Source organism: Centruroides sculpturatus, unplaced genomic scaffold, assembly GCF_000671375.1.
Source record: "Centruroides sculpturatus isolate CEXI.00-Female unplaced genomic scaffold, Cexi_2.0 scaffold1725, whole genome shotgun sequence".
Taxonomy (NCBI): domain Eukaryota; kingdom Metazoa; phylum Arthropoda; class Arachnida; order Scorpiones; family Buthidae; genus Centruroides; species Centruroides sculpturatus.
In genome coordinates, this window is record NW_019385914.1 from 127,982 (window position 1) to 140,791 (window position 12,810).

A 12,810-nucleotide genomic window follows, 5' to 3' on the forward strand; every position below is an offset into this window, starting at 1 on the left:
GTGATGATTAAGTAAGTAACGAAGCGAAAAGGAACAGGACTTATAATGAGAGAGAGGAAAAGTATGCTTTTTCCAGTAGAAATTGCTACGTCATACATTAATTTTTTGAAAATTTTTAGGATATTTTAAACACCGATAAGTGTTTTTTGCTGGTGTACTTCATAATAAATTCATTCGAAACATTAGAGTTTTGAAGTAGGTTCAATTGAAATAGAGCTCTTAAAGAGCATTTCCCCCATTTTTTCACAGTAAACCTCTTAACGTGATTAAACCCACCTTTTAACGTGATTCGGTAACATTTCTTCAGTGGGAAAGCATTCTTAAAAGTTCCAAATTATCCCTATACAGATGACACAGTTCCAATGAATGCTTCTTTCAACGATATCACTTCCTTAAACTGTTTTCTACAGTGAAGTAGAGTTGTGTTAGTGACTTAGGCTTTCGTTATCACCGCAAACAATGATAAATAAAGCATTGGCACCAATAGAATGACTCCTAGACTGACGTCATTAGATAAAATATTTCCTTCAATGATGTTATTTTGGAAGAATTGTCCCGAGGAGATAATATGGAACACGATTAAAATCATAGCTAAAGAATGATTTCTGCTCTAGTGATGCCACTAAAGATTAATTTTAGATCCCGTGTCACTTACGGGAGATTTCTGTAACGATATTTCGAAACAAAATGGCTTCACTAATTAAAAAAACGTTATTTCATGTACATTCTGCTCCAATTAAACTCATTATGCTATAAGAATGGTTTTACATTCACTAACAGGATCATTACATTCCATAATCATTGTTAGTACGAGTCATTGCACGGTAGAAATCAATATAATACAATCAATTCTGTAGTAGTAGTACTATAAATTCAGCAAACAATATTTAACATAGTCACATTTGCAGCTTAAGCATCAACAAATTCACAGGAAAAAACCAACTAGAGTTGCTTTTAGCATGACTACTCTTCACGCTATGCAAATATTTATACTGAGATTTAAAAGTATTGCATAATAGGAATGGCAGTCATACCAGAGAATTACAGCATGGCAGGAATACCACACATAACAAAGTATTATCGCTATTATACATAATAGAAACTAGGCAGTAGCATGTCTGGAAAAATAAACACTGAAATTTTAAGGGCTTTCAATTAGTCGCATGTAAATTAAGGTAATAAAAATAGAAATACTGTGAAATTTTTATGTATATTTTAATATTACAAGTAACAGTAGTGCCTAGTAAAATCTATCAGAAGTTAGAAGTGCTTAGTAATAAAGGCAAGTGCACTAATACTAAGAGCAGCAATATGTAGCCAATATTTATTATGTTAGTAGCAGTAGTTCCAGTAATATTTTTAAGGTGGCCTTCTATATATATACATTATATACAACCAACCTCCTTATTCTCTCTCCTACAGGCTAGTAACTACACAATATATATAGAAGTGGGTATAGTACTACTATTTTACTAGGTTATGCTGATACTAGATGCTCTTCTTCACTACTGATTACTGCCAGTACAGTTAGATAACACTAAATATTGTTATATTTTATTCTATTAGATACTATCGTGGTATTTAATGATGCGCCGATGCTATTCCAGATACAGCAGCATCTGTACTAGCAATAAGTATGTTAAGTACTGTTAGATACTACTGCTTAGTTCTGCTACGAAGTACTGCTGTTACTCCCTGTACTGCATTTGGTGGATTAAGGCCTTTGGGGACCCTTGGCAGAGAAGATTGGTGTCCTCCATGAAATTTTACTAATTTCGAGGCCCCAAGACTCAGGGCTCCTAGTCGTGCCTACTGAATAATACAGCACAATAATACGATGAACAAAGCAGAGTTTCAATATGGTAGATTTATAACATAATCTTAGCGATGCAAATTCTTATTCTCTGTTACATGAAAAATATAAATTTAGAAAAATTAAGATTCAAACTTTCTTAACCCAGAAAACAAAGCAAATTATTAAAAATAGACTCAGCAGGAGCATAAAATTATAGCATGCCAGCCTCAAAACGTTAAATATTTATGTTTAGAACGGTTTAACGATTGTCAAGTGAAGCAGGCGCCATTTTCTTTCCTTAAATAATTTAAATTTTTACAGATAATGCGCAGAAGTTAATTTACAGATAATCGTTCCACTTACGACATCATTACGTGGAACGAAAGCTAAAGCGCGATGGGGGAAGAAACGGAAAACAGGAAGGTCGATTCGTTCAATCGATAATGCCATTCTTCTTCCTTTTTTTTTTAAACGAATGTTCTAACGCTTCGTAATTTAAGAAAAATTATTTTCTTTACTTAAATCTTTCGTAAAAATTAAAGAAAAAAAGAAAATATACAAAATAAAAATAAATTGTGGCACGGATACAAATAGCATTATAAAGGTATCATGAAATGCTGAAAGGGAACAAACGGAAAAAAATTAAAAATAAAAAAAAGTTTTGTTTGTACATCGACGATCAATAATCCGGGATTACGTTAATACTAAATAAATCCTCTATAATCTCTTTCCTCTGATACATCAGACATTACATTTTGTTGTTAAAATGACGTAAAGACAGTTCTTAACCGCATTAAAATGCAATTACTGTATATTGAACAAAAAATTAAAAAAAATATCCTAAATATCAGCCGATTCTATTATCATAAGATTTTTAAAAATGCTTAAAATCATATTTGCCTTGTTTTTTTTTAGTTTCAAAAGAAACAAAATACAGTCGTAGCGTCAATTCCGATTTGAAAAATTTTAACGTTTCACGCCAAATCACGTTTTCTACGTCACTACCGATATTTTATAAAATTTAAATTTCGCGTGACGTCATGCTTTTTTAAAAATCGCGTGACGTCACTTCCGATTTCGGGAAAATGTAACATTTATTTAAAATAACGCGACGTCACTTTCGATTTAGATTTTTTTTTTTCGATTCAAATTGAATTTTCACGAAAAATTTCAGTTTAATTTACAAATATAAATATAATTTAATATTTTATTTAATCTTTAATTATTTACGAAAATTACGGGTAAGTAAGGCCTTGAGGAAGGATAACAACTTAATGTTTTTTCAGAAAATGCAGACAAAGACGAAACAATAGGGATAATTGGGCACACCAGGCATCTAATATTATGAATAAACTAGTTTTTTCTACAAGGCCGTTTATAGAGGGAAGTTAAGATGGGGTTAGCGGCATAGGCGTCCGCAGAGAGAGGCAAACGGGGCACTTGCCCTCCCTGGGATCGAGTAAAAATGCCACAAATTATAATTGTAAAAGTGATTGAGATATATGTAACCTTACACCCGCGACCACGGGACGTTTTGTCTGTCTTTTTGTATTGATGCAATACTCTGTACTATAACCTACATGCAAAAAAAACCCCCAAAATTAAATAATTAAATAAAAGTTTATTGATGTGATTACTTGTCTCCAGGCTTTCCCCTCGCAAACAATTTTCTGCGGACGCCCATGGTTAGCAAACTCAGTTAATATATTTCATGTTTGAGCGCCATTAAACATCGTTATTGGTAGACAAACAATCCCAAAATAAATAATTGTGTTTGGTAATTTACCTCATTGTACGATAAAATTCTTTACGCAGCTAAAGCTTAATAAAGATCAGTTTGTTATAAACAATAGTGTATATATTTTTGCAGAAGATAGATTTTTTTAAAACTGTTTCTTCAGCAAGGACACAGAGAGGGGTGCAGAAGATAGATGTAAGGAGATAAGTCGTCTGAAAGAAGCCCGCAACTGCGAAAAAAGTATAATCTAGTGCAGTGTTTCCCAAACTTTTTGGACTACCAACACTTTCAATGCATATATTTCTTATACTTTTTGGTTTGTTACAAAATGGATTTTTGTCGCCTGTCTTCCAACACCCCAAGGCCACCTTGAGTCGTCTATCATACCGGTAGCGCCCGCTTTTTGAGAATCAATGATCTAGTAGAATTAAAAAATATAATAAAGGAAAAAATTTGATATGAACGTTTATAATCAACCCGGTAATAACTTCGAATATCAGACGAACAGTCGAATTTTTTATTGNAATGATGTTATTTTGGAAGAATTGTCCCGAGGAGATAATATGGAACACGATTAAAATCATAGCTAAAGAATGATTTCTGCTCTAGTGATGCCACTAAAGATTAATTTTAGATCCCGTGTCACTTACGGGAGATTTCTGTAACGATATTTCGAAACAAAATGGCTTCACTAATTAAAAAAACGTTATTTCATGTACATTCTGCTCCAATTAAACTCATTATGCTATAAGAATGGTTTTACATTCACTAACAGGATCATTACATTCCATAATCATTGTTAGTACGAGTCATTGCACGGTAGAAATCAATATAATACAATCAATTCTGTAGTAGTAGTACTATAAATTCAGCAAACAATATTTAACATAGTCACATTTGCAGCTTAAGCATCAACAAATTCACAGGAAAAAACCAACTAGAGTTGCTTTTAGCATGACTACTCTTCACGCTATGCAAATATTTATACTGAGATTTAAAAGTATTGCATAATAGGAATGGCAGTCATACCAGAGAATTACAGCATGGCAGGAATACCACACATAACAAAGTATTATCGCTATTATACATAATAGAAACTAGGCAGTAGCATGTTTGGAAAAATAAACACTGAAATTTTAAGGGCTTTCAATTAGTCGCATGTAAATTAAGGTAATAAAAATAGAAATACTGTGAAATTTTTATGTATATTTTAATATTACAAGTAACAGTAGTGCCTAGTAATATCTAGCAGAAGTTAGAAGTGCTTAGTAATAAAGGCAAGTGCACTAGTACTAAGAGCAGCAATATGTAGCCAATACTTATGTTAGTAGCAGTAGTTCCAGTAATATTTTTAAGGTGGCCTTCTATATATATATACAACCAACCTCCTTATTCTCTCTCCTACAGGCTAGTAACTACACAATAAATATAGAAGTGGATATAGTACTACTATTTTACTAGGTTATGCTGATACTAGATGCTCTTCTTCACTGCTGATTACTGCCAGTACAGTTAGATAACACTAAATATTGTTATATTTTATTCTATTAGATACTATCGTGGTATTTAATGATGCGCCGATGCTATTCCAGATACAGCAGCATCTGTACTAGCAATAAGTATGTTAAGTACTGTTAGATACTACTGCTTAGTTCTGCTACGAAGTACTGCTGTTACTCCCTGTACTGCATTTGGTGGATTAAGGCCTTTGGGGACCCTTGGCAGAGAAGATTGGTGTCCTCCATGAAATTTTACTAATTTCGAGGCCCCAAGACTCAGGGCTCCTAGTCGTGCCTAGTGAATAATACAGCACAATAATACGATGAACAAAGCAGAGTTTCAATATGGTAGATTTATAACATAATCTTAGCGATGCAAATTCTTATTCTCTGTTACATGAAGAATATAAATTTAGAAAAATTAAGATTCAAACTTTCTTAACTCAGAAAACAAAGCAAATTATTAAAAATAGACTCAGCAGGAGCATAAAATTATAGCATGCCAGCCTCAAAACGTTAAATATTTATGTTTAGAACGGTTTAACGATTGTCAAGTGAAGCAGGCGCCATTTTCTTTCCTTAAATAATTTAAATTTTTACAGATAATGCGCAGAAGTTAATTTACAGATAATCGTTCCACTTACGACATCATTACGTGGAACGAAAGCTAAAGCGCGATGGGGGAAGAAACGGAAAATAGGAAGGTCGATTCGTTCAATCGATAATGCCATTCTTCTTCCTTTTTTTTTTAAACGAATGTTCTAACGCTTCGTAATTTAAGAAAAATTATTTTCTTTACTTAAATCTTTCGTAAAAATTAAAGAAAAAAAGAAAATATACAAAATAAAAATAAATTGTGGCACGGATACAAATAGCATTATAAAGGTATCATGAAATGCTGAAAGGGAACAAACGGAAAAAAATTAAAAATAAAAAAAAGTTTTGTTTGTACATCGACGATCAATAATCCGGGATTACGTTAATACTAAATAAATCCTCTATAATCTCTTTCCTCTGATACATCAGACATTACATTTTGTTGTTAAAATGACGTAAAGACAGTTCTTAACCGCATTAAAATGCAATTACTGTATATTGAACAAAAAATTAAAAAAAATATCCTAAATATCAGCCGATTCTATTATCATAAGATTTTTAAAAATGCTTAAAATCATATTTGCCTTGTTTTTTTTTAGTTTCAAAAGAAACAAAATACAGTCGTAGCGTCAATTCCGATTTGAAAAATTTTAACGTTTCACGCCAAATCACGTTTTCTACGTCACTACCGATATTTTATAAAATTTAAATTTCGCGTGACGTCATGCTTTTTTAAAAATCGCGTGACGTCACTTCCGATTTCGGGAAAATGTAACATTTATTTAAAATAACGCGACGTCACTTTCGATTTAGATTTTTTTTTTTCGATTCAAATTGAATTTTCACGAAAAATTCCAGTTTAATTTACAAATATAAATATAATTTAATATTTTATTTAATCTTTAATTATTTACGAAAATTACGGGTAAGGCCTTGAGGAAGGATAACAACTTAATGTTTTTTCAGAAAATGCAGACAAAGACGAAACAATAGGGATAATTGGGCACACCAGGCATCTAATATTATGAATAAACTAGTTTTTTCTACAAGGCCGTTTATAGAGGGAAGTTAAGATGGGGTTAGCGGCATAGGCGTCCGCAGAGAGAGGCAAACGGGGCACTTGCCCTCCCTGGGATCGAGTAAAAATGCCACAAATTATAATTGTAAAAGTGATTGAGATATATGTAACCTTACACCCGCGACCACGGGACGTTTTGTCTGTCTTTTTGTATTGATGCAATACTCTGTACTATAACCTACATGCAAAAAAAAAACCCAAAATTAAATAATTAAATAAAAGTTTATTGATGTGATTACTTGTCTCCAGGCTTTCCCCTCGCAAACAATTTTCTGCGGACGCCCATGGTTAGCAAACTCAGTTAATATATTTCATGTTTGAGCGCCATTAAACATCGTTATTGGTAGACAAACAATCCCAAAATAAATAATTGTGTTTGGTAATTTACCTCATTGTACGATAAAATTCTTTACGCAGCTAAAGCTTAATAAAGATCAGTTTGTTATAAACAATAGTGTATATATTTTTGCAGAAGATAGATTTTTTTAAAACTGTTTCTTCAGCAAGGACACAGAGAGGGGTGCAGAAGATAGATGTAAGGAGATAAGTCGTCTGAAAGAAGCCCGCAACTGCGAAAAAAGTATAATCTAGTGCAGTGTTTCCCAAACTTTTTGGACTACCAACACTTTCAATGCATATATTTCTTATACTTTTTGGTTTGTTACAAAATGGATTTTTGTCGCCTGTCTTCCAACACCCCAAGGCCACCTTGAGTCGTCTATCATACCGGTAGCGCCCGCTTTTTGAGAATCAATGATCTAGTAGAATTAAAAAATATAATAAAGGAAAAAATTTGATATGAACGTTTATAATCAACCCGGTAATAACTTCGAATATCAGACGAACAGTCGGATTTTTTATTGGGTTATTAAGGCTAAATAATTACAAACAGATAAGCGATTTGGCAGGAGGCAGGCCGCCAGGCTGCCCCCTCTTGTTAAGTACAGTACAGTATATGAATATTTTCCCGTAAATTGGACATCTTATTACTTAGGGCTGGGCGTTCGACTTTGCTGCTATTCCCCCTCTCTCTTTATATGTACACAGTATAGGTTACAGCAAAACCTGTTCAAAACGGAACCTTAATAAAACGGAAACCTTTCTAAACAGAAAAAAGTCTTCGAAACGCAAAAATTTTCTGTTTAAAAAAACCTGTTTAAAACGGAAACATGAAAAACCGGAATTCGGTACTCTACGAATCCGGTTAACACGGGTTTCACCGTATATAACCTATAAATTACCATTTCAATATAGATGAGGCTCTCAAGTATTTCTAATAAGCGGTATGTGGCTTCTATTGTAACCAGGTTTGGTTCAGCCCTGGTATATATAACGTATAATGCATCATAGTATAGTAATATAATATATAATATGTAATATAATACCTACAGTAGGAACGAAAAAAATTGTAAAATATATAACCTGTGTAAACCGGACTTGCACGCATCGACTATTTTTCCGGTTTGGCAGGTTTCCGTTTTAAACAGGTTTTACTGTAATTGTGTTTCCTTTGGGTTGTTAATAATCTTCCCTTGTAACAAGAGTAAACTCTATTACAATAGATTTGAATCTTTAATTATAAAAAAACTAGAACTAAAAATTATTGGTAGAGGCGCTGCATTCGTCACTTCCGTTATTTACAAAAGATTCGAAAAATATATTACGTTTGAGATGAATTATTTATTACTCTTACAATTTTTATGTTATTTTTTAAATGATAAAATAACATATAAATTATTAATGCGGCGTTTCTTGCGCTATTTTTTAAAGTTTATTATTAACGACGTCACCAATCTCGAGTTAGTACAAAAAAAAATGATTTAAAATTTTAAAAACTTGCCACCTTCAGATCAAAATCTATCTGCGTAATTATTTTTCTTAATATATAATAAAAAAATATATAATCTTATACATAACATCGGCAACGTATCTATTGATTTTTTAATGTAATAATAATATTAATATACAATGACGTCATTAAATATGCATGCCGTCACTTCCGATTTTAAAATTAGATTTTTTTTTAATGACCTGTAAAATCGACAATTCTACATTAATAATATACTCTATAAATATTAAAGACTGAATAAATATTGAAACATTATTAAATGTCACATTATCGATTAATACAAATTAAAAATTGGTAAGAAGCAGACGATTCTTTCGCAGTGACGTCATTAGCAATTTCTATAATTACGACTTTACGTAAAACGTCGCCTCTACGTCATATCTGATTTGAACAAGAATTAAAAACATTAAAAAAAATTAAATTTTAAATATTTATCTCTTTTGTCGATAGGATTAATTTTTTATTTTAAAGTTCTTTAAAAAATACAATAAATCGTTGCAATATTGATTAAACGGTGACGTCACGGTATTCTAGTGACATCACGAACTAATTACTTTTATGATTTAAAGCTCGTAATTGCTGCATTAATTCGCATTAGTGCAATTTATTTTTAATAATGATAACTTATGTCAGATAATACGACGCCCCTGCTATTATTGTCTTCCTTGCAAATGTATTTTTACATGCAGTGAAGCATAACTGCGATGGATATTAGTTATAATTTTCCTGTTCTTTTTTATTTATTTACTTATTTTTTTGTTATTTTAATGCGTAGCAAACTGTATTCTACGTAAATGTTACGATTAATTCTATAGTATCGATGGGCTTTAAAAAAAATCACAATGGAAATTATTGAATGCGCAAAAGTGACAATTCCACTCGTAGATGGCGTACTTAGTGGTTACATGACGTGTCACACTCATCACGTCAAAACCGTTACTATGACAACGTCGAGCAGCAGGAAGTCCCATTTGTCAGTGATGGAGGGGGAGGGTAGGAAGGTTGGGAAGGGAATGAATTGATTACCGACAGACGGCAAGACTAGTTGACCCCTGAACATGACCTCTCTGTTGCTGACATGTTGGGTTTTCACAGATCGTTGCTGACAATAGTCATAGTTTTGTCAGTTGGCTAGAAACCACGCTTTTAATAGGTTAGCCTTATAAAGCAACCTTTTTCATTTCGGATGGAGATAATTCGTTTGACACGGCTAGAATAAACGTTAGAATAATTATTTTCTGGTGTTTAGTTATCGCAGTGTTGGCTAAAAAGACGATTTTTTAAAGTTAATTATTTGAATTTTAAAATCGTCCAATCAATTTATTCCCCATTCGTAAGTGCAGAAATTTGAAATTTAAATTACGTCATCGTTCCGTAAATGTCTAGTATATCAGATTTACTGTAAATATAATTTTATCTGAACGTATTTTATTAACAAATATTGCATCTTAATCGCTATCTCCGTTAAAGTCGTGTTTATTTATTTTCGTTTGTCCCGTTACATAATTTATTATACAAACATCTTCGGTCAACACACCTGTAGTGATAATGTTTAGTCTAAATAAAAAATTAAAAAAGAAATTTAAATTGTACATACACTTAACGAGCAATTTATAATATCGATTTCAATCGATAGTTACTACAATATTCAAATTTATGATATGATAAATATTTTCCACCAATCGATTCAATTCTTCTTCTTAAGTGCGTGACATCATTATTTTTAAATTTTTAAATTGGGTGACGTCACGCATTTTAAATTCAAATGTATGTATTACAGAAATTACAGTATTTTTTTTTCTTAAACATTTTTTACTTGTAAAATTAATTATCGTCTATTTTATTTTTTTTAACGTTTAGAGTATATATTTAATGAACTATTTTTGAGTTTTATGAAGCGAATTATAATAAATTTAATGGATTTATAAGGTAAACAATACTAAACAACAATAGGAACTGTAGTGAAGTAATGTTTATAACGTGAATAGAAGTAATACCCGAAAGATATTTTAAAATATTAGAAATTATTTTATCGATTCTAAGCATTCTGTACTTAAAAATATATGAATGTATATATAAATATAATATTTTTCAACTGAAGGAAACTAATATACTTTAAAGAGGATCGTGTTACGGATATATATAATGTAAATGTGGCGGTTCCAAGGTACACTAAGCATACTTTGAAAAGATTAAAAAATGTTAAAGAAACAAAAGGTAATCTTTTACCTGTTTTAAGTAATTATTCCGCATAATAAACAGTCCATAACTGCGAACGGTGCACTGATTTACGCATAGAAATACGCCTATATTGAACAATATAAAGGGCATTCTACAATACATATTAACTCACTATTTGTCTCGTATTAGCTTTTGAAATATAACTGACAACAACGTCTCTTTTACGCCGACACTTAACCATACTCCTGCAGATCTTTATGGCATCCTTTCTACATCTCAATTCTTTCCCGCTTTCCCGTTAACCTATATGACACACTTTCTTGCGTTTCAATCTCTTCTCTAACCCTCTATAAATCTTTACAGCACTCAATTTTTTTTTATTTACATAACTTAATTAGGGTTCTATAAACCTTTAAAATCAACCTTTAACGTACCCCTATAAAAACACAGTTTGTGTTTTTTTTTCTTTAAAAAACATTGTAACCTCCCTTTCTGGCAGCTTCTTTAACCTTGTAATTTTTAAATTATTAGAGGAAATTTCTGCTCATTTCAGTTGCGTAACATCATCCTATAACGAGTTATTAATTTTTATAAATATTCTCTCCGTGTAATTTCGATTGTTACGCTTGATATAACACACTAATAGTGTTGAACTAGTAAAAAAAAAAAAGCATGTGATGTATACTTGGAGTGTGCGCTTGTACAAAAAAGAATACAGGGTATGCATTGCAAAAGCTATACTCTGATAAATGTTTGTAATATATTTACTTGTATACTCGCAAATTACTAGATGCATATATATATGGATGAGTGTATCGAACATTAAACATTATAGATACCTTCCACATACGTATTCGAAGTATTACAGCTCGTAAAAACCGTAACCGATACGCATTCTGGTCGTTAATGTTTCATAAATTATTTCAGCTATATATTGCCACTGTTACAGTACGCATAAACTGTTCCAAGTAGGTTTTCCTAGAATTACGATTAATAAAGGAACTTTCCAGATGTAGAATTTTATTTCGAGTAACACGTAGGCCTATAAAAACACATTAAAGAATTATACAATTTCAAAATACATATTATTTAAAAGCTAAAAAAAAAATAATAAAATATATGATACTAGATTTAACCCTCATTAAACTAAAACTAGTTATTTAATGCAAACAAGCGGCGGAGGAAGGAAAAAAAAAAGAAAAAAGAAATATTCTAGAGATCCATAAAAATCCTCCGATACAAATTTCAATTATTATGGTTAATAAAAATGCTCCCAGTCACGTACTTCGGTTATTATTGTTCATAAAACAACACTCACGCTAACATTTTCGAGCGATACGCTTCATAAAACTGTTCCAGATAGGCTCTTATTAGTAATATTACTTACCTAGCTTCCATAGTTAAGTGGTGATGCACTTATGAAAACATTGCAGGTATTATTACTGTATTACACATAGAGTAAATATTGCACCACACAGTTATATAGATCCTTCGATTTTTACACTACAAATCCCCCCTATTTGTTTACAAGCAGCACACAGAAAGAACACAGCACGAGAGCGTACACAATACAGGGATGTGAAATTAACATGATAATGTAAGAGAGGGGAAGAAAAAAAAAATCTTACCTGGGACGGGATAATAATCGGGAAGACCCAAGGGTCGAACGTAGATTCCGCCATTGGAACTATACAAGTTATTGAGAGCCATTTTTCAATATTTATTAACTGTCTTGCTTACATTCTTTATACGTCCGGCATCACAACACAAACGCGTAATAACGACGAATCAATGGAGGCAGTTACACCGACATGTGACGTTCCCCCACCTGTACGGATCTGTGTAGTAACGATTAGACGTGTGTCGTCGGAGCAGCTGACAGAATTCCCAGCCTTCCAACCGCAAGCTGCCTTCTGGTACACCATTAAATTCCCCCATCTGATTATGTGCTGTTGTCAAGACGACCGTGTTAACGTAGATTAGGGCCGCCGTGTTAGCGTGGTTTAGAGTACTACATCCGCTAGATATATATATGTATGTATATATATATGTGTGTGTACTATAAAAAAAAAA

General features: G+C 32.1%; 1 protein-coding gene across 1 annotated transcript in view; it reads right to left on the reverse strand.

Annotated features, from left to right (window-relative positions):
• The window catches only part of LOC111612546, a 39,943-nt gene extending 27,182 nt beyond the window's left edge, over positions 1-12,761 (reverse strand). Inside the window, exon 1 of the mRNA XM_023353776.1 lies at positions 12,366-12,761. Coding sequence (XP_023209544.1) covers positions 12,366-12,447 — 82 coding nt within the window. The 5' untranslated portion in view covers positions 12,448-12,761. The remainder of the gene's footprint in view (positions 1-12,365) is intronic.
• Positions 12,762-12,810: the final 49 nt, after the last annotated feature.